The sequence below is a fragment of the Calypte anna genome, chromosome 1 (assembly GCF_003957555.1).
Source record: "Calypte anna isolate BGI_N300 chromosome 1, bCalAnn1_v1.p, whole genome shotgun sequence".
Taxonomy (NCBI): Eukaryota; Metazoa; Chordata; class Aves; order Apodiformes; family Trochilidae; genus Calypte; species Calypte anna.
This window is the reverse complement of record NC_044244.1, coordinates 501,258-520,833: the sequence shown is the minus strand read 5'-3', so window position 1 is coordinate 520,833 and position 19,576 is coordinate 501,258. Positions and strand designations below refer to the sequence as shown.

The 19,576-nt window shown below is 51.4% G+C and overlaps 1 protein-coding gene across 1 annotated transcript in view; it reads right to left on the bottom strand.

Annotated features, from left to right (window-relative positions):
* Window positions 1–1,938: 1,938 nt before the first annotated feature.
* KLHDC10 (kelch domain containing 10) overlaps window positions 1,939–19,576 on the bottom strand; it is a 30,719-nt gene continuing 13,081 nt past the window's right edge. The window contains exons 2-9 of the mRNA XM_030455787.1: window positions 16,512–16,733; window positions 15,617–15,771; window positions 12,541–12,689; window positions 11,684–11,768; window positions 9,917–9,983; window positions 8,243–8,290; window positions 5,768–5,907; window positions 1,939–2,929 (exon numbers count right to left, since the gene is read on the bottom strand). Of these exons, the coding sequence (XP_030311647.1) occupies window positions 2,720–2,929; window positions 5,768–5,907; window positions 8,243–8,290; window positions 9,917–9,983; window positions 11,684–11,768; window positions 12,541–12,689; window positions 15,617–15,771; window positions 16,512–16,733 (1,076 nt within the window). The 3' untranslated portion in view covers window positions 1,939–2,719. The remainder of the gene's footprint in view (window positions 2,930–5,767; window positions 5,908–8,242; window positions 8,291–9,916; window positions 9,984–11,683; window positions 11,769–12,540; window positions 12,690–15,616; window positions 15,772–16,511; window positions 16,734–19,576) is intronic.

The window sequence follows — 19,576 nt, the reverse complement described above, 5'->3', positions numbered from 1 at the left end:
TAAGTTGTGGGGTGAAGGTGGCAGCAGGGCTGTCCCCCAAACCCTCTTAGGTGGCTTTCTGTGTCCCCTTCCCATCATGGATGCTCTGAACTCCTCTCCCTCCCCCAGTTCCCTCTCCCTGGAGGAACTGGTGGCCCTGGCACTAACACTCTTGTTTCTGAGCAGGGTACCATGCAGAGGGGAGGTCACTTGTCCTCAAACTGGAGGAACCAGGACTTGAGCATCACCTGGGCTGGAGATGATCAACCATGCAAAAGCTCAACATGCAGTAGAGCAGCAGCACCTCAAGCAAAGCCTCAGATGGGAGCTTTGAAATGCTTCCAGTTCACAATTTTGGGGGGGGAAAAGCAGCAGAGCAACCTCCAAGATCTTGTGGCCAAGATGCAGCAGCCACCCCAGGTTGCTGGGAGAGGTCCCATGACTCCCACCAGGGGACAATGCTCATTATCAGCCAGTCCCTGTTCCTTTATTTTGTCACATTCTTGGCTGTGGTTCCCCAAGTGCCCTGTGTGGAAGGTCCATGGCTGGAGGGGTGAAACCAGCTTCAGGGGAGGGCACAGCTCAAGCTCTGGGCTTGGACCTTCAGGAAAAGTCCCTGGAAGAAGGTTTGGGCACCTGTGTTTAGCAGTGACTTGGTGTGTGTCACCACAAAGGGACACTGAGGACTCTACAGTCCTGTCTGGGTGGCTGGAGATGTTCCAGGTCAGGATTTGGAGAAGACTGACAGGGTTAGAGATGGATGGAGCTGGGCTGAGGTCAGATGTGCCTGAGACCAACACCCACCCCCACCTCCTTCCCTCTGTTTACAGTGGGGAGAAAGCTCCTGGCTGTTCCCAGAACCATGGAAGACAAAAAGGAAAACTCCTTCATCCAGGCTTGGATGCTTGGGATATTCCCTTGGTGGTGATCTTCCTCAGAGTAGGGAAGAGCCAGTACTTGTATGACCACTACAGAGGTCCCAGCAGAACTGGAGTTCTGAAGGCAAAGATCAAATGCAGACATTCAGCTGCTCCAGGAGGAGGTGAGAGCCAAGTTTGGGTCAGAAGAGAGCTGGAGAAAAGTGCCCAACATCTTCCTCCAGAAGAGGATCCCATGAGCCAGGGTTGGGGCTGGGAGCAGGAGGATGCTCCACATCCTCTGGAGGTTCAACAAAAGGGGCAGAGACAGTTCCTGGGGTCCAAAGCAGCAGGGAATGCTCCAGCTATGATGCCCAACCTTTATTTCACTGGGCCTTGGGAAAATAAAGAGCAAACTGAGGTTACAGAAGAGGACAAAGTCTTTTCCCCCTCCCTCAGGAGCAGGAGAAGCTGAAAGGTTGGTAACACTTCAGCTGAGCAGCAGGGGTGGGTGCTCCTAAGGTGGGGGACAGTGAGTTGAGCAGTCAGTGCTGGTCAGATTCCCAACATGAAGCCAAAGCTATGGTTTATTTAAACATAAAAGTAATATCTTAAAAAAAAAAAAAAAAAAAAAAAGGAATTAAAACCCCTAGAATCTAAACTTTTGCCTTTGATGGAAAGGGAAAAGGTGATTTAGAGGGGGGAAAAAAAAAAAGGCACTTAAAAGTGGTCTCCAAAAGAAAAGGATTTGGGACAAACCTGATGAGGAGCTGCTCCGTTTGATGTCACCTACACGTGGTCTCTAGAGGGGACGAAGCCCAGCAAGACAAGAGAAATCCTCTACAGAGCAAGAGGGAGAGATGTCCCCTCTCCTCTTCCCTCCCTGCTCTGGTTCCTGGGATGAGGGAACCATGAGCTTCAAACACCATTTCCCACCCCAGAGGAACACAAAGCTCCCTAGAAAAAAAGTGGGATGCAGGAGAGGATGGGAGGAAACAAAAAGCTTCATTAAAATCAGATGCTGAGAAGCAGGACTTGAGCAGACATCAGGGAGAAGCTGCTACAGGTTAAAAGACAGCTCTGAAATCTCCATTCTGAGGTGTTTTTTTTCAGTTATGAGCCAAAAAAGGGTTTAAAAAAAAAATAAATCAGCAAAACCTTTTCCCCTCCCCAAGTAAACTACACAGTAGTCCAGTAAGTGGCAACTTTGAAGTCTTCCCAAGCAAACCTTTCAATATGAAAAGGGGCAGAGATGGGGCAGCAGGAGGGAGGCTGGGTGCCTCCCAACACCACATTCCAGCTGTGGAATTCCAGCTCAAAGAGGTGGGAACATGCCCATGGAACACATGCAAAGCCTTCCACACTCTGGGAATTTTTGTTTTGGTTTTTTTTTGGATAGAAAGGGAGAGTTCCGGCAGGAGTTAGAGGGGATGAGTGTCATCCAAGGTGAAATAAGGGGTGGGGGCTGCTGTCCTGTGGTCAGGGTCCTCTGTTAGATCCAGCTTGTGAGTAGATAAAGTTGGAAGGTGCCACATGGGAGACATTCCCTAAGTTTCCCCTCCCCTCCTCCCTCCCCAGGGAAGCTGCAAGCATGTGTTGCTGACAGTTTGATGGGCTGGATGGCATGGGATTAATCCCAAAGGGTTTGGGGTTTGTTGGGATGAATGGTGTGATGGGAGAGATCCATAAATAAAAAGTGAATTTTGCCAACAACTGAAAAGCTTTTCTTGAAAGGCATCAATGTATTTGCTGAGTAAGGCGCTGAGTGGGTTCCTCCAACGTTCTTGAGCAAGAGCATCCATGGAATCCATAAATAGGGGAGGGAGTGGGAAGGAACTCCTGGAACTTTAGCATCCCTGGGGGGCCAGAAGCAGGAGATGTTCTCATTTTAGTCGCTCCACCAGGCCCTGAGTCAGTCCAAGGTGCAAAAGCTGAGATCTGGAGAGAGTTGCAAGGTGAGGGAAATATTCCAGGAGCTTCTCCCAGGAGAGTTCCAGCAGGCTGGGCACCACCAGCCACATTTTAAACAAAGAGCCAGTCCGTTTGTTTTCTTGGATGTTGACAACCCCTCCGTGGACATACATGCAGCCAGCCTGGGGGGGAAGAGGGGGAGGAGAAGGGAATTACACCTGGAGCCACCAGGAGGTGCCATGGAATGACAGAGCCAGGAAAATCAAGGTTTGAGTCTCCAGCTGGAAAATCAGAGAGCTCAGAAGGCTTGGGGTGGTGGGGACAGAAGTGTCACCTCCTGAGACACTCACCTTTAGGTCTCCACAGAGCCCAGAGGAGGAAATTGTGCTGCTGGTTTAGGAAATCCATCCTAAAAGATGGATCTGCTTGCTTAGAGGGCTCTGCTCTGAGTTTTAGGTGAGTTCTACCCCAAAAAATCAGTTTTAGGAGTGGGGCAAAGGGGTAATAAATGAGTATTGAACCATCTCTTAGTGGTGAAAGTGGTGTAGGGCTGGTGGTTGGACTCAATGATCTTGAAGGTCCCTTCCAACCATGATGATTCTCTGGTTTTGTATTCAGGGGAGGGCTTTAGTGAGAGGACAAGGGGCAGTGGTTTAAAACTTGAGGAGGGGAGATTGAGGTTAAAAATGAGGAAAAAATTATTTCCTCTGAGGGTGGGGAGAGCCTGGCCCAGGTTGTCCAAGGAAGTTGTGGCTGCCCCATCCCTGGCAGTGTCTCAGGTCAGGTTGGATGGGGCTTGGAGCACCCTGGGCTGGTGGGAGGTGTCCCTGCCCATGCAGGGGGTTGGGACTGGATGAGCTTTGAGGTCCCTTCCAACCCAAACCATTCCATGATTCCATGAAATTCCTGAAGCTCTTCAGGAGAAGCCTGAAGGTAACAGACACTGTGCTCATTAAAGTGCTGCTGGAAGATGAGGCTGCTTTAAAGAAAAGGGTTCAGGGAGACCTTAGAGCACCTTCCAGTGCCTGAAGGGGCTCCAGGAAAGCTGGGGAGGGACTTGGGACAAGGGCCTGGAGGGATGGGACCCTGCGAGGGGGAAGGGTTTCCAGCTGGGAGAGGGGAGATGGAGAGGAGATCTTGGGCAGGCAGGGAGGGAGGGAGGGAGAAATTGTTTGGGGTGAGGGTGCTGAGCTTTAGAACCAGGTTGCCCAGGAAAAGAGTCTCTGCCCCATCCCTGGCAGTGTTCAAAGCCAGGCTGGATGGGGCTTGGAGCAATGTGGGAGGGAGGTGTCCCTGCCCATGGCAGGGGGGTTGGAATGAGCTGAGCTTTCAGTTCTCTTCCAAGCCAACCCATTCCAGGATTCTATTTCTTGGGAAGGGAGGGAGGGAGAAATTCTTTGGGGTGAGGGTGCTGAGCCCCTGGGTGCCCAGGTTGCCCCCAGAAGTTGTGGCTGCCCCATCCCTGGCAGTGTCTCAGGTCAGGCTGGATGGGGCTTGGAGCCCCCTGGGCTGGTGGGAGGTGTCCCTGCCCATGCAGGGGGTTGGAACTGGATGATTTTGAAGGTCCCTTCCAACCCAAACCATTCCATGATTCTATTTCTTGGGCAGAAATTCTTTGGGGTGAGGGTGCTGAGCCCCTGGGTGCCCAGGTTGCCCCAGAAGTTGTGGCTGCCCCATCCCTGGCAGTGTCTCAGGTCAGGTTGGATGGGGCCTGGAGCCCCCTGGTTGGGTGGATGAGCTTTGAGGTCCCTTCCAACCCAACCCATTCTGTGATATTTGGGTTTCAGCTACAAATAATGTAGGGTTTTAATTTTTTTTTTTTTTTTACCAAAACCACACAACACAAAACCATTCCGAGTTCCCTCAGTGTAATTCTGCTCCAGGCATGACACAAATGTGGTGTGAGCCAGGGAAAGCTCAGCTGCTGGGCCCTTCTGAGAGGAGGACTTGTTGAGAAAACAGGAAAAGAAGAGGAATTCCTGCTCTCCAGGCACCCACCTGCAGTCATGCAGCTGCCTGGGAAACACCTTTGGGTGGCCTGGAGATTCCCAGAGCTGCATTTACCACACCCTCCTCACTCCCCCTGCTCTTAGAACCCAAAAAAACCCCATTTCTGCCCTCACACACTGCCCTAAAGTGACAATCAGCTGAAGGAGCCCAAAGCCACAGTGAAATCCATTCCTTATCCATTCCTTGCTGTCTGGAACTCCAAAGCTCCAGCAATACCAACCTTTCCTTCAGGAGTGGTACCCAAAGAGGACTGCTCACCTCCTGACCTTCCAGAGAATCCCAAAGTTTGGGAAAAATCCTCTTAAGATCATCAAATCCAACCACCAACCCAACCAAACCATGTCCTGAAGTTTTCCACATGTTTTTTTGAAGCCCTCCAGGGATGGGGAATCCCCCACAGCCCTGGGCAGCCTGGGCCAGGGCCTGACCACTCCTTCAGTAAAGAAATTGTTAAAGAAATTGTTCCTCATGACCAAACCTCCCTGGGTCCAACTTGAGGCACTTTCCTCTTGTCCTATCAAGGGTTATGTGGCAGAAAAAAACAACCCCAACTTCTTCCAACCACCTTTCAAGGAGTTGGAGAGATTGAGAAGGTCTCCCCATCAGCCTCCTACAATCAGCCCATCAGCTTCCCCCAAACTAAATCCCAATTCCCTAAAAAACCCCAAAACTCAAGCTAAAAACAGTCATCTGGGGAGGAAATGTGTGCATTTGGGGTTTTTTGGGGTTTTTTTTTCCTTATGCAATGAGGACCTGCTGCCCACACCTGGAATTTCTCCTTGGAGATGCTGCAGTTTCCACACCACTGCTTTCAGAAAGCAGCAGATCTCAAAGTGCTGCTGCTCTGAGCAGCTGTAGGAGTCAAAGGTGTTTACAGAGTGAGCTCACCCCATCCCTCAGCCCCTCTCCAGACACTTCAGCCACTGGAGGTCACCTCTTTGGGAACATCAGCTCCATTTGTAGCCCACACAAACATCAGAGTGCTCAGAGGCAAGAAATGAGTCACTTACTGGTGTGACAGCAGCACAGTGGAAATAAACTGGTTCTGGCATGGCAGCTGGGAGCTTCACCCACTGGAAAGTTTGCAGATTCAGCTTCCAAACATCTCCCAGTATCACTTCTCCATTGTAGCCTCCACAAACAAACACATCTGGAAGAGAGGAAAACCCATGGGGGTTACAGACTCAGCCACCCTCCACTGAGGAACTGCAGAATGTGAGGGGACTGCACTCAAAGATCACAATTAAAGGAAAATTTTAGGATCAACACTTTTCCTGTCTCAGCACCTCCCAGATCAGTCCCAGCACACAGCCACAGAGGGTACCTAAAGGGTCAGAGGATGGGTTGGGTTGGAAGGGACCTCAAAGCTCATCCAGTCCCAACCCCCTGCATGGGCAGGGACACCTCCCACCAGCCCAGGATGCTCCAAGCCCCATCCAACCTTCAACCCCTCCAGGGATGGGGCAGCCACAACTTCTCCAGGAAACCTCTCCCAGGGGCTCAGCACCCTCACCCCAAACAATTTCTCCCTCCCTCCCCAAGAAATAGAATCCTGGAATGGGTTGGCTTGGAAGAGAACTGAAAGCTCAGCTCATTCCAACCCCCCTGCCATGGGCAGGGACACCTCCCTCCCAGATTGCTCCAAGCCCCATCCAACCTGGCTTTGAACACTGCCAGGGATGGGGCAGAGACTCTTTTCCTGGGCAACCTGGTTCTAAAGCTCAGCACCCTCACCCCAAACAATTTCTCCCTCCCTCCCTCCCTCCCTGCCTGCCCAAGATCTCCTCTCCATCTCCCCTCTCCCAGCTGGAAACCCTTCCCCCTTGCAGGGTCCCATCCCTCCAGGCCCTTGTCCCAACTCCCTCCCCAGCTTTCCTGGAGCCCCTTCAGGCACTGGAAGGTGCTCTAAGGTCTCCCCATTGCAGCCTTCTCTTCTCCAGCCTCAACACCCCCAACTCTCTCAGCCTGGCTCCAGAGCAGAGCTGCTCCAGCCCTCCCAGCAGCTCCAGGGCCTCCTCTGCACTGGCTCCAACAGCTCCGTGTCCTTCTGCTGCTGGGGACCCCAGAGCTGGACACAGCTTTACCCCAGGGGGGTCTCCCCAGAGCAGAGCAGAGGGGGACAATCCCCTCCCTGGCCCTGCTGCTCACACTGCTGGGGATGCAGCCCAGGACATGGGGGGTTTCTGGGCTCCCAGCCACCTTGTTGCCTCATCTCCACTTCCCATCCTGCTCTGATCCCAGCTCCACCATGGCTGATTCCAACCTCCATTGAGGAGCAGGAGCAGAATGCAGCCCTGGCTTTCAGAACCTGCATGAAGCTCTCACAAAGCTGAGTTCCCAGGTACCTGTTTTTGATGAGGTTCTATTGGGTTTTAAGACATGGGGAGCAGCCCCAGCTCCTCATCCTGCTCCCAGCCATGTCCACCCAGAAGCTTGCAGTGCAGCAAAATGCTGGTGATGAAGGTGTTGGAAGCATCTCCCAGCTCCTGCCTTTCCTTTCAGTGGCAGGATTTGCACTCCTAAGAAATACACTCTTGGCCTGTCAGCCTTCTGCCTGGCTTCAGAACTCAGTAACTCATCTGGAGTGAGTTTTGTTAAGAACAATCAACACTGCAGCTCCTTCTTCAGGCCTTTAGGAGCCATTTGGTTCTTACAAAGTTTGGGGCAATGTTGCCTTGGAGGACAAGGAGGTTATGGGAGAGATCCAAATCCAGCTGAGGATCCCTGTTCCCAACACCTGCTGTTCCCAATGGAGGGGAAATCCAGCATGGAGTGCACAGGCAGAGCCCTGCCCAAGCTCTGCTTCCAGCAGCACAAATGATTTACAGCAAGAACATTTGGAGGATCAAAAGTGAGGAAGAGAAGGCTTGGCCAAGCTCTGTGCAGCTTCTAACTTAAAAAAATGATCTTCACTTTCTTAGAGAATGGGAAGTCTCATGTGCTGACTGCTGCTGCCTCCTAACCCACCCCAGGTGAGCACCTCAGGTTTACAACACAAGGAAAAGGCTGAGCTAGCAAAGAAACCCTGAGCAATCCCAGGACTTGGCCCCATTTTGCTCTTCCCAGTGAGCTGTGAAGCTGAGAGGTTACTCATCCTCTTCATCAGCTTGCAACCAATAAATTACAAAGCACCATGGACCTCTCGTGGCTAAAATGTGTGATATTTTACACTGAAGTGGCCACACATCCAGAACAGATTTGTGTGTTCCATAAAACACTGCAGAATCCCAAGAACTCCAATTTGCCAACAGCAGTAAGATCTCTCCTAACCAAGAACTCCAATTTGCCAACAGCAGTAAGATCTCTCCTAAGGAAAAGTGATGCCAGCTTCTTAACAAGAAAGAAATCCTCTTCCAGAAAAAGACAAGTGTGCCCTGAAGTTCTCCCAAACATGTGCTGGAGGTCAGGAACCCTCAGGTTGGAAGGATGGGTTTGTCACTGCAAGGCTGTGTAAGATACACCAGTTTGTAAGAGGCAGATCTTACCATTTTTAATCTGAACACAGCTGTGGCATCTTCTGGCTGCTGGGAAGCCTGAGGAGAGTAAAAGAAAAAAAGAAATATTAACTACAGGTGCTTTGGAGTGCTTGGGTAAGTGGTGATTCTATCTTACCAGCTAATTAGGGGTAAGAGGAATTTTTCTTTTTTCATTTACAAGGGGTTTCTACTTTCCTGCAATCCCAGGTAAAACATCCCTCATTTAGCAACCAGCTCTTTCAGAAGGTTTGACTCCTACTTGCTCTCCAGGGAAGGAAAGAAATGTCCTGGAACCTCATTCTTCCCAGACTCCAGCTCTCACCTCTGCCCTGGTGAAATGCAGCAGCCAAGGGTCCTACAAGGTTTCAGGGGAACCCCTGCTGCCACCCAAGTCCCTGTGGGGTCCCTCAGAGGGAGCAGAGATGATGTGCAGCTCCTCCTGGGAGGAGAGCCAGAGACACTATCATCTTTCCCACCCAAGGAGGGAGAGAAGCCAAACTCCTAAATCTGCTCCAAATGGGTTTGTCCTCACTGCTAAAGCTCTCAGCAAGCAGGAACCTGAAGGGAGTGTCACAAAAGGTGACAAAAAAAATAAAATAAAAAAGGCTTTCAGCCTGCCAGCAAACTGCAGAGAACCACAGAGTGTCAGGGGTGGGAAGGGAGCTCTGGAGATGCCCCAGTGCAACCCCCCTGCCCCAGCAGGATCCCCCAGGGCAGCCCACACAGGAACACAGCCAGGGGGGTTTGGAAAGGCTCCAGAGAAGGAGACTCCACAACCTCTCTGGGCAGCCTGGGCCAGGGCTCCCTCAGCCTCACCCTCAACAACTTTCTCCTCATGCTCAGCTGCAACTTCCTCTCTTCTCCCTTCAACCCAGTCTTCCTTGGCCTCTCCCTGGCCACCCCCAAAAAGAGATTGGCCTCTTCCTCTTGCCCCCCACCCCTCAGCTACTGATGGACATTCAGCACATCCCCTCTCAGCCTTCTCTTCTCCAGCCTCAACACCCCCAGGCCTCTCACTCTTTCTTCCCAGCACAGATGCTCAAGTCCCTTCCTCACCCTCCCACCTCTCCCTTGGCCTCTCTCCAGTAGATCCCAGTCTCTCCTCAACTGGGGAGCCCCTGGGTGCTCTCCCCAGGGCAGAGGAGGAGGAGGAGGAGGAGGAGGAGGAGGAGGAGGAGGAGGAGGAGGAGGAGGGAGGAGGAGGCGGAGGAGGAGGGAGGAGGAGGAGGAGGAGGAGGAGGAGGAGGAGGAGGAGGAGGAGGAGGAGAGGAGGAGGAGGAGGAGGAGGAGGAGGAGGAGGAGGAGGAGGAGGAGGGAGGAGAACCTCCCTGGATCTGCTGGACACACTTTTCCTGATGCCCCCAGGACACCATTGGCCCTCTTGGCCCCAAGGGCACATTGCTGACCCCTGGAGAATTCCCTGTCCCCCAGGACTCCAAGGGCTTTCTCCAGGGAGCTGCTTTCCAGCAGGACATTCCCAACTCTGCACTGGGGGTTGGGGTTATTCCTCCCCAGATGCACCTTCAAGCATTCTTTAGTGGTGGCCTTACCAGTTCTGGGTTAATGCTTGGACTCGGTGATCTCAAAGATCCTTTTCCAACCTAAATAACTCCATGATTCCATGATTCCATCTTGGCCACACTCTGCTTTAGAGGGGAAAACCATGGGAAATTCCCAACTCACCAACTTTTTCGTGAGGTTTTGTAGCAATTTCCTCCCAGGTGTTGGTTTCCAGGTTGTAGGCATGGATCTGAAGGGGAAGGGGGAGATGTGTTAGGGCCTCCTGGCTCTCCCAGCACTCCTGTGATGCAGCTGCAGGCTCTGAGCCAGGGAGCCACTATAAATAACACCTCTTTTTCATTGAGTGTGGAAAAAAAAAACCCAGAACAGATAAGGCAGACAGTGACTAAGCAGGTATGAAACCTCCTGCACCAGCTTACTAAAGCTTTCTTCTCAGGCTTTGCTATTGAAATAGAAATTTAGGAAAAAAACAACCCTGAACCAATTAAATCCCACACCCTCCAGTTCTCAGAAGTGTTTAGAAACAGATTGCAGGGCAGGAGAGAAGAAAATGCAGAGAAAAAGCCCTGTTCACTGCTGCAGTTTCAGCTTGTTTTGGTAGTGAAGCACTATTTATGGGCTCCTCATTTCTCATTTTGGTGTTCAGGATGGATTCACTCTTCCCTCCCCAAGTTGTAGTGGAGGAAAATGTTCATAGGAAATGAAAGGAAATGTTTAAGGGGGAAGACAAGAAAGGAGTCACCATATGGATATCTGAATTTGATGTCAAAGAATTCCTCCCCTTGGCACTTGCCCATTTTGGCACAAAGATGACACCTCAAAAGATGTCCTGAGTGGTTTTAGGTGGGAATCTTTGATAACAGGTCCAAGGGAATGAGGGTGTTGTGCAGAGCAGTGCAAAGATTCATCATCTGTGAGTCAACAGGACGTGTTTGTGGCAGTGCCAGGTTCTGCAGAGAGAAGAGAACAAGCTGCTCCTCCTTATCTGAGGGGTTTTAACCAAATTTTCCAGGCAAGGATGGATGAGAGACTGCACTGGTTTTGCTTCACTGTATCATAGACTGGGTGAGGTGGGAAGGGAGCTCAGAGCTCATCTCCTCCAAGCTCCATGCCCAGGGACACCTCTCCTCCAGCCCAGGTTGCTCCAAGCCTCATCCAACCTGGCCTTGAACACCTCCAGGGAGGGGGCAGCCACAACTTCTCTGGGCAATCTGTTCCAGAGTCTCAGCACCCTCCTCCTGAAGAACTTCTTCCTAAGCTCCAGCCTGAACCTCTTCTCCTGCACTTTCAAACCATTTCCCCTTCTCCTAGCACTGGACACTCTTCTGAAAAGTCCCTCTGCAGCCTTCCTGGAGGTTCCCTTCAGGGATTGGGGGGCAGCTCTAAGGTCCCCCTGGAGTCTGCACAATCCCAGCTCCTCAGCCTCTCCTCATGGCAGAGCTGCTCCAGCCCCTGGATCATCTTTGTGGCCTCCTCTGGACTCATCCCAACAGATCCATGTCCTTCTTCTGCTGGGGACACCAGCCCTGGATGCAGGATTGGAGGTGGGGGTCTCCCAAGAGCAGAGCAGAGGCTGGGAATCCCCTCTCCTGATCTGCTGGCCATGCTCCTCTGGATGCATCCCAGGACAGGGTTGGATTTCTGAGCTGCAGGAGGACCCTGACAGCTTGGGTTAATTATTGTTCCTGTATAATTTGGACTTTTTGTCCTTCTGGTGGGGACATCAGAACCAGTACTGGAATTGGGGTCTCACAAGTGAAGAGCAGAAGGGGAGAATCCCCTCTCCTGATCTGCTGGCCCTGCTCCTCTGGATGCATCCCAGGATGGGGTTGGATTTCTGAGCTCCAGGAGCACACTGCTGGCTCAAGTTGAGCATCTTGACTATCAACACCCCCAGAACCTCCTACCCAGGGCTCAAGGTGGCTTTACCTTATCTAAGGAATAAGCTGTCCAGGAAGTTCCACCTCCCAAGATATAAATCCTTTGACCATCGTGTGCAATTTCATGTCTGTACCTGGAGGGGTAAAGAAGGAAACCCAGTAGCACAAGGAATTAGTGTGAAAACAACAAAAAGCTTCATGAAAACACTTGAAAGTTGGAGTGGTTTGAGCAGACAGCCCAGGCCTGGCTGGTGCTGTGTGAGTCCCTCAGGTCAAGAGCTTTCAGAATCACAGAATGTCAGGGGTTGGAAGGGCCCAAGCTCCATGCCAAAGCAGGATCACCTCAGGCAGGATACACAGGAGCACATCCAGAGGGTTTTCCAAAGTCTCCAGAGAAGGAGACTCCACAACCTTCCATCAACCAGAAGCTGTGGAAGCTTTCAGGAACAACCTCAGCAGCACTGCAGAAGCCTGAAAGGCATTTTCTGAGAGCAGAGCAGCACAAAACTGAAGTACAAGGACTTGTGGGGCACCAAGATGGCCATCAATACTCCATCCCCTTCTCTCATTGAGATGGCTGCTGATTTATCTCCAAACCCTCCTTCTTCCATGCCTTGCTACAGGGGCAGGGATGGATTGGAGCATATTCCCCCCCTCAGAAGTCACCAGCTGCCCCTCAGGTGCTGTTCTGGCACCACTCAGTCCATCTCAGTGGCCTGGCACAAACTTCACACCCCATCCCTCCATCCCCCTGGGTGCCAGACTGCTGGAGCACCCATTGTGCAAGGTTCACACCCTGCTCTAAGAGCACCTAGAAGCTTGTTCATGCTCCCTTAACTTCTCATTCCCAGCAAGGGTGGTGAATCCCCAGTACCAAAGCTCCCCAGGACTGCCCCAGCACCTCACCTCTCCTCTGGCATGTCACAGGACATGTTGTTTGGTCTCAGCTGGATCCACTCTCTGGTGTTGAGGTCGAGTTTATGGAGGTCAGTACTGTAAATGTACCCAGTTGTTCCTCCAAACACATAGAGACAGCCATTGATGATGGCCATGGCCTGGGAGGGAAGAGAGAGAAACCAGTGAGCAAGGAGATATGGCACCAGTGGCTGAAAACAAGAGCACTCCTGCCCTCCCAAAGCAAGACATCCCTTGCAAAGCTCTACCTACACCTCCCAGAACATGTTCAGGGGGAACATGAAGGGCAAACGTGGATGAGAGACAAAAGATGTGGTGGAGGTGTCTGTGGAAATGGGCAGAACTCCATGATCACAGAATTGTTCTGGTAGGAAAAAACCTTCAAGATCATCAAGTCCAATCATTACCTGATTCTTCCAACCATCAATCCAACTCTGCCAAGTCCAGTGCTTAAGCCATGGCCCTCAGCACCACATCTGCACAGTTTTAACACCTCCCTGGACAGCCTGTGCTGTGTGTAACCACTGATTCTTCTGATCTCCAGTCTAAACCCCCTTCTGGCACAGCTTGAGGCTGTTTCCTCTTCTCCTGTTGCTTGCCCTTTGGGAGAAGAGAGTGACTCCCTCTGACTCCATCCTCCTCTCAGGGATTTAGAGCCAGAAGGTCTCCTCTCAGCCTCCTTTGCTCCAGGCTGCACAAACCCAGTTCTCTCAGATGCTCCTCCATAAGACTTGTCCTCCAGATGAGGACCTAGAATAGAAGCTGCTGAGCTTCAGGCACCAGACAAGACAGATTTGTGTTGCAGGGGTTCCCAGGAGGTAAAACCAAAGCAGAGTTAACCCTGAACCTCTTCCACACTAACCTTTTACAGCTGCTCTGATGGAGAATCTTATAAACCAGCTCTCAGAATCTTATAAACCAGCCACCAGATAGCCAGCAGCATGAAACCTAACAGAGAAAGTCCCAAACACAGTGGAAAAGTCAGCCTGAGAAAGGAAAACAGCATCTACAATTCCAAAGCACGTGGAATATCATCCAGCTGGAACTGTGAAAGTCCATTCCCTGAGGCAGACCAAGGTGGAAGAAGAGATGGGAGCTCCTCCTGCTCCCTCCTGCCTCTTTGCCTCTCGAGCTGAGCTGGGCAAGGGGAAGATTATTTGCCTTCCCTCACGTGTCTGGCAGACATCTAAATGAGAAATTAGTTGGGTTATAAATGTCTGAACCACAAATACCTTGGCAGGAGTACTGGAAAGCACAGCAAAAGCTGGAGTCCTCCAGGGAGAGTGAATCTAGTTCTTTTGTCCACCACCTTCATCCACATTATGGACAGTTTAAAAGTTGTTATTTTGATAAAAACAGGAGCTACTCACCACTGTTTTCATTTATGGCTTGGGGTTTCAAAGGCTTTGAGGAAGCTAAGAGAGCAATTCCAGAAACTACTGACCACTCCTTACCTCAGACATATGTTTTCATTAGACTGCATCTGGCATTTAGTCAAAAACTTTTGACTTTTAAAAATTTTAATGCACCAGGAAACATTTGGCTTGGATATTAGGAAGAAAATTTCTTTACTGAAAGAGTGCTGAAGCATTGGCCCAGGCTGCCCAGGGCAGTGGTGGTGTCCCCATCCCTGGAGGTGTTCAAAAACCATGCAGATGTGGCACTTGGGGACATGGTTTGCTTGTCATGCTGGTGGTGGGTTAATGGTTGGACCTGATGATCTTCGAGGTCATTTCCAACTGTGATGATTCTACAATTCTGTGGCTTTTCTAACTACAAGGAAACTATTCCTTTCATTTGAAATCTCAAAGAAGTAAGGCAGCACTGCTTCTTTATGAATGATACCTGCCTTTCCTTACATTTATGGACACACAGAACAACTCCAGTTCCCAGCAGAGAAGAAACCTTGGCTCCTTTTCCCAAAACACACAGGATGAAACACAGAGAACAACATCCTCAGAGAACCACAGAGTGTCAGGGGTGGGAAGGGAGCTCTGGAGATGCCCCAGTGCAACCCCCCTGCCCCAGCAGGATCCCCCCCCAGGGCAGCCCACACAGGAACACAGCCAGGGGGGTTTGGAAAGGCTCCAGAGAAGGAGACTCCACAACCTCTCTGGGCAGCCTGGGCCAGGGCTCCCTCAGCCTCACCCTCAACAACTTTCTCCTCATGCTGAGCTGCAACTTCCTCTCTTCTCCCTTCAACCCAGTCTTCCTTGGCCTCTCCCTGCCCACCCCCAAAAAGAGATTGGCCCCTTCCTCTTGCCCCCCACCCCTCAGCTACTGATGGACATTCAGCACATCCCCTCTCAGCCTTCTCTTCTCCAGCCTCAACAGCCCCAGGCCTCTCACTCTTTCTTCCCAGCACAGATGCTCAAGTCCCTTCCTCACCCTCCCACCTCTCCCTTGGCCTCTCTCCAGTAGATCCCAGTCTCTCCTCAACTGGGGAGCCCCAAACTGGAACCAGCATTCCAGGGGTGCTCTCCCCAGGGCAGAGCAGAGCAGAGCAGAGGAGGAGGAGGAGGAGGAAGAGGAGGAGGAGGAGGGAGGAGGGAGGAGGGAGGAGGGAGGAGGGAGGAGGGAGGAGGGAGGAGGGAGGAGGAGGAGGAGGAGGAGGAGGAGGAGGAGGAGGAGAACCTCCCTGGATCTGCTGGACACACTTTTCCTGATGCCCCCAGGACACCATTGGCCCTCTTGGCCCCAAAGGCGCATTGCTGACCCCTGGAGAATTCCCTGTCCCCCAGGACTCCAAGGGCTTTCTCCAGGGAGCTGCTTTCCAGCAGGACATCCCCAGCTCTGCACTGGGGGTTGGGGTTATTCCTCCCCAGATGCATCTTCAAGCATTCCTCTTCAAGCAAAGCAGAGGAGATGCCCCAGTGCAACCCCCCTGCCCCAGCAGGATCCCCCAGGGCAGCCCACACAGGAACACAGCCAGGGGGGTTTGGAAAGGCTCCAGAGAAGGAGATTCCACAACCTCTCTGGGCAGCCTGAACCAGGGCTCCCTCAGCTCAGTTTCTCCTCATGCTGAGCTGAAACTTCCCCTGTTCTAGCTTGGGTCCAGCCTTCATACCTGGCCATAAATCCTATTGGGTTTCTTCCCTCTGCAGCTGAGCAGAGCCCATCTTTTGTATTTAACATTGCAGACGTGGACGTCGTTGCCGTTGCTCTCTCCGAAGGGGATCCCGGTGCCCCCAAAAACCAGGAGGTTGTTGCCATGCAGTACAACTAGGAGGAGAGGTAAAGCAGAGACACTTGTTGCTGTGAGTCACAACCACACAGAACACCTCTCTGCTCTGGAGATGGTAGGCAGGGAGTGTTCAGTATTGTTGAAATACCCTCTGGTTTCACATTGCTCAACTTTATGGCTTTGAAATGCTCAGAGAATGCAAGTTAAAAACCATGGTAACCAAAGGGCTGCTTTTAAAAATGGCCAGTGAACAAAGAGCTATTTTTGGATGCTCTGAGATCTCTGATGGCACTGAGGACCCAGCTGCTGAAAACAGCAGGGGCTTTGCAGATGCCAAGCTAAATACATGAAGACCACCTCTTGTGTTTGGGTTTTTTTTTCTTTCTCTCTGCCTCAGCTGGAGTGAAACAGGAGAAAAAAAATCACCAACTCAACCACAACTCCAGGCCTACTTGCAGAAGAGTTGGAAACACATCCAGAATTTCCAGTTCTTGCTTGGTTTTCACAGAATCACAGAATGGTTTGGGTTGGAAGGGTCCTTAAAGATGATCCAATTCCAACCCCCCCACACAGTCAGAGACCCCTTCCATGAGATCAGAGACCCCTTCCACTAGATCAGGTTGCTCAAGGCCTCATCCAACCTGGCCTTCAACACTTCCAGGGAGGGGGCAGCCACAACTTCCTTGGGGCAACCTGTTCCAGTTTTGCATTCCACCAGGGCTACTGATTAAATATAGCTTCAGGAGTAAGGGGGCAGGAATTGAATTTCCATACGTACGTGACATGGATGCCAGCTCCCTGGGCATGTAGCCTTCAGTGCCCATCTGGTGCCAGGTGTCTGTAGCAAAATTGTACCTCCAGAGCTCTCTGAAGAGTGGGTAATCTTCATTCTCTGGCCCACCAGACTCGTCGTAGTCAGGGTTGTAGCCCCCAAACACATACAAGTTGGAGCTGTCTGCCACGCAACGATGGCCGCTTCTTGCTGGAGGGCATCTGTGGCCTGAAACAAAATGAGGAGGTGAAAAAGCTTCAGGGAAAGGAGCTGAGGTGGTGCTGGGGGGTCAGGCAGTTTGTGGGTCTGAAACAGAGGAAGACCCTGAGAGGATTAACTCCTGTAAGGAAACAGAGCAATAACCTAACCCTTTTACCTGACCGGTGGAACTCTTTGTCCGGTGCGAGCTGGGAGTTCCCTGGATCCAAAAATAAATACCTTTAGTTTTTAAAGGCTTAAAATTCTGTCTCTAAACAGTTTTGTAGGCCTTTTTGGGCTTCAGGACTCCAGAAAGAGTGGCTGGTGTTTGGCCACAGGGAGTTTCATTGAATCATCATGGCAGGAAAGGCCCTTCGAGATCATGGCATCCAACTGTCAGTCCCACACCACCTCAACCACAAAATCACCTCCTGGAGGCTCACACCTACCTGGTTTTTTAATACCTCCAGGGATGGAGACTTCACCACCTCCCTGGGCAACCTGTTCCAATAATCTGTGTGTAGCCAGGAGGAAAGAGGAATGGGGAGAGAGCCTGTGCCTGTCACCATCTCATCCACATCAACCTCCCAGACCACCCATGCCCAAGGAAATCGGCCACCAGGTCAGGCCCATGACAACCCTTCCATAAAGGCTCTTTCTGAGATCCCTGACTAATTCCTCCTTCTGTCATTCCACATGGCAGATTTCACTTAGGAAACAGTTCCAAAATATTTGTCTTTAAAGCTGTGTGATGGGAAGGAAGACAAAAAGCAATGATTTGTTATCCCCTCCTACCCAAACCTCTCTGCTTCTTCTCTTTGACTCCTGGCACTTTTGTGTCTGAAATGGCTTTCACCTTAGACACCTCTGGGCTTCCTAAAAATGGGGTCTGAGAAATCAATTTAGTGGTTCAAGTGGTGTTGGACTTGATGATCTTGAAGGTCCTTCCCAACCATGCTGATTCTATGATTCTAAGTCACACCTGCTCACAGATAAAGGCACTGGGAGGGAGCAGAGCAGGGAACACACCTGAGATCCTGCAGGCTGAGTTTGCCACCTGGCATCCTCCTTCCCAAAAGGAAGCCCTCTCCCTACCCACCCTCTCCCCTAAAAGGAAATAAAAAAGTGGATGTTTTACTTCAGGAAGATACCAAGCCCCATAATGAATGAGAAAGATGGAAAGAACAGGAAAAAACCCAACAGGTCTCTATACAAAGGAGTTGGTTGTGAGACTTGTAGGACATCTCAATCTGATGAAACCAGGAAGGCTTCAAAAACTGTTTTTTCTCTTCACCACAACACTGGGTGAGAGCAGCTGTGAGCTTCATCTTGAGAAGGAAGAGACATAGTAAGAGACATCCTAAAATAAAGAAAACCCTGACCAGGCTATAGGAAAGCTGGGGAGGGACTTGGGACAAGGGCCTGGAGGGATGGGACCCTGCGAGGGGGAAGGGTTTCCAGCTGCAAGAGGGGAGATGGAGAGGAGATCTTGGGCAGGCAGGGAGGGAGGGAGGGAGAAATTGTTTGGGGTGAGGGTGCTGAGCTTTAGAACCAGGTTGCCCAGGAAAAGAGTCTCTGCCCCATCCCTGGCAGTGTTCAAAGCCAGGTTGGATGGGGCTTGGAGCAATCTGGGAGGGAGGTGTCCCTGCCCATGGCAGGGGGGTTGGAATGAGCTGAGCTTTCAGTTCTCTTCCAACCCAACCCATTCCAGGATTCTGTTTCTTGGGGAGGGAGGGAGAAATTCTTTGGGGTGAGGGTGCTGAGCCCCTGGGTGCCCAGGTTGCCCCCAGAAGCTGTGGCTGCCCCATCCCTGGCAGTGTCTCAGGTCAGGTTGGATGGGGCTCGGAGCACCCTGGGCTGGTGGGAGGTGTCCCTGGATTGTCCCCTTGGGACTGGAGGAGCTTTAAGGTCCCCTCCAACCCAAACCCTTCCAGGATTCCATGCTCAAGGAGCATTAATTAGGGTTCCCTCATCCCTGGAAGCTTTCATGGACACCTTGGGTGGGTTTGGAGCCCCCTGGGCTGGTGGGAGGGGTCCCTGCCCATCGCAATGGGGGTGGAATTAAATGATCTTTAAGGTCCCTTTGAACCCAAAGCATTCCTCAACTTTTGCTCTGTCCTGAGCCTTCTCAGGGCTGTATGGAGGAGCTGAGCTGAGCCCCCAAATGGCCCTTCAGAAGAACCTGAGGTTTGTGGTGGTGGTGCTGGAGTCTCTGGAGGATCAGCTGCCAGCAGATGGGATCTTCTGATGAGAAAAGGAAAATCTGGGGCTGCCCCATGCCTGGCAGTGTCTCAGGTCAGGTTGGATGGGGCTTGGAGCACCCTGGGCTGGTGGGAGGTGTCCCTGCCCATGCAGGGGGTTGGGACTGGATGAGCTTTGAGGTCCCTTCCAACCCAAACCACTCCATGATTCTAAACTGCACAATTTCAACACAGAACCATCACTCCCTCAAGCACATCCTCTGCTTGCTGCACCTCCAGTCTGGTGGACATTAAAGAGCAAAGCAAAAACGTATCATTTTGCTCTCACAGGTCTTTTACTGACTTAGGATGGAACTAGACCCAGTGAAACATCTAATTAGGACTTCTCCTGTTTTCTCCTTAGAGCCTGTCACATTTATCAGCAGTGAATCAGACCTGGGGAGCAGTAACAAAGGAGGCAGCAAACATCTTTCCTCCACGAACAGTGAAATAAATGATTTGCCCAGGCTGAATAATGAGTTTGAACTCGACACAAGCAGCTGTGCTTAACCACCTTCCCCCTTTGCTGCTGCTTTATTAAGCTCTGACTCTTGTTCAAAATTTAAGCTGCTCTCCAGGGTTCAGACAAACTCCTTGTGGGGAAGATTTGACAGATTTTGGTTGGTTCCAGTA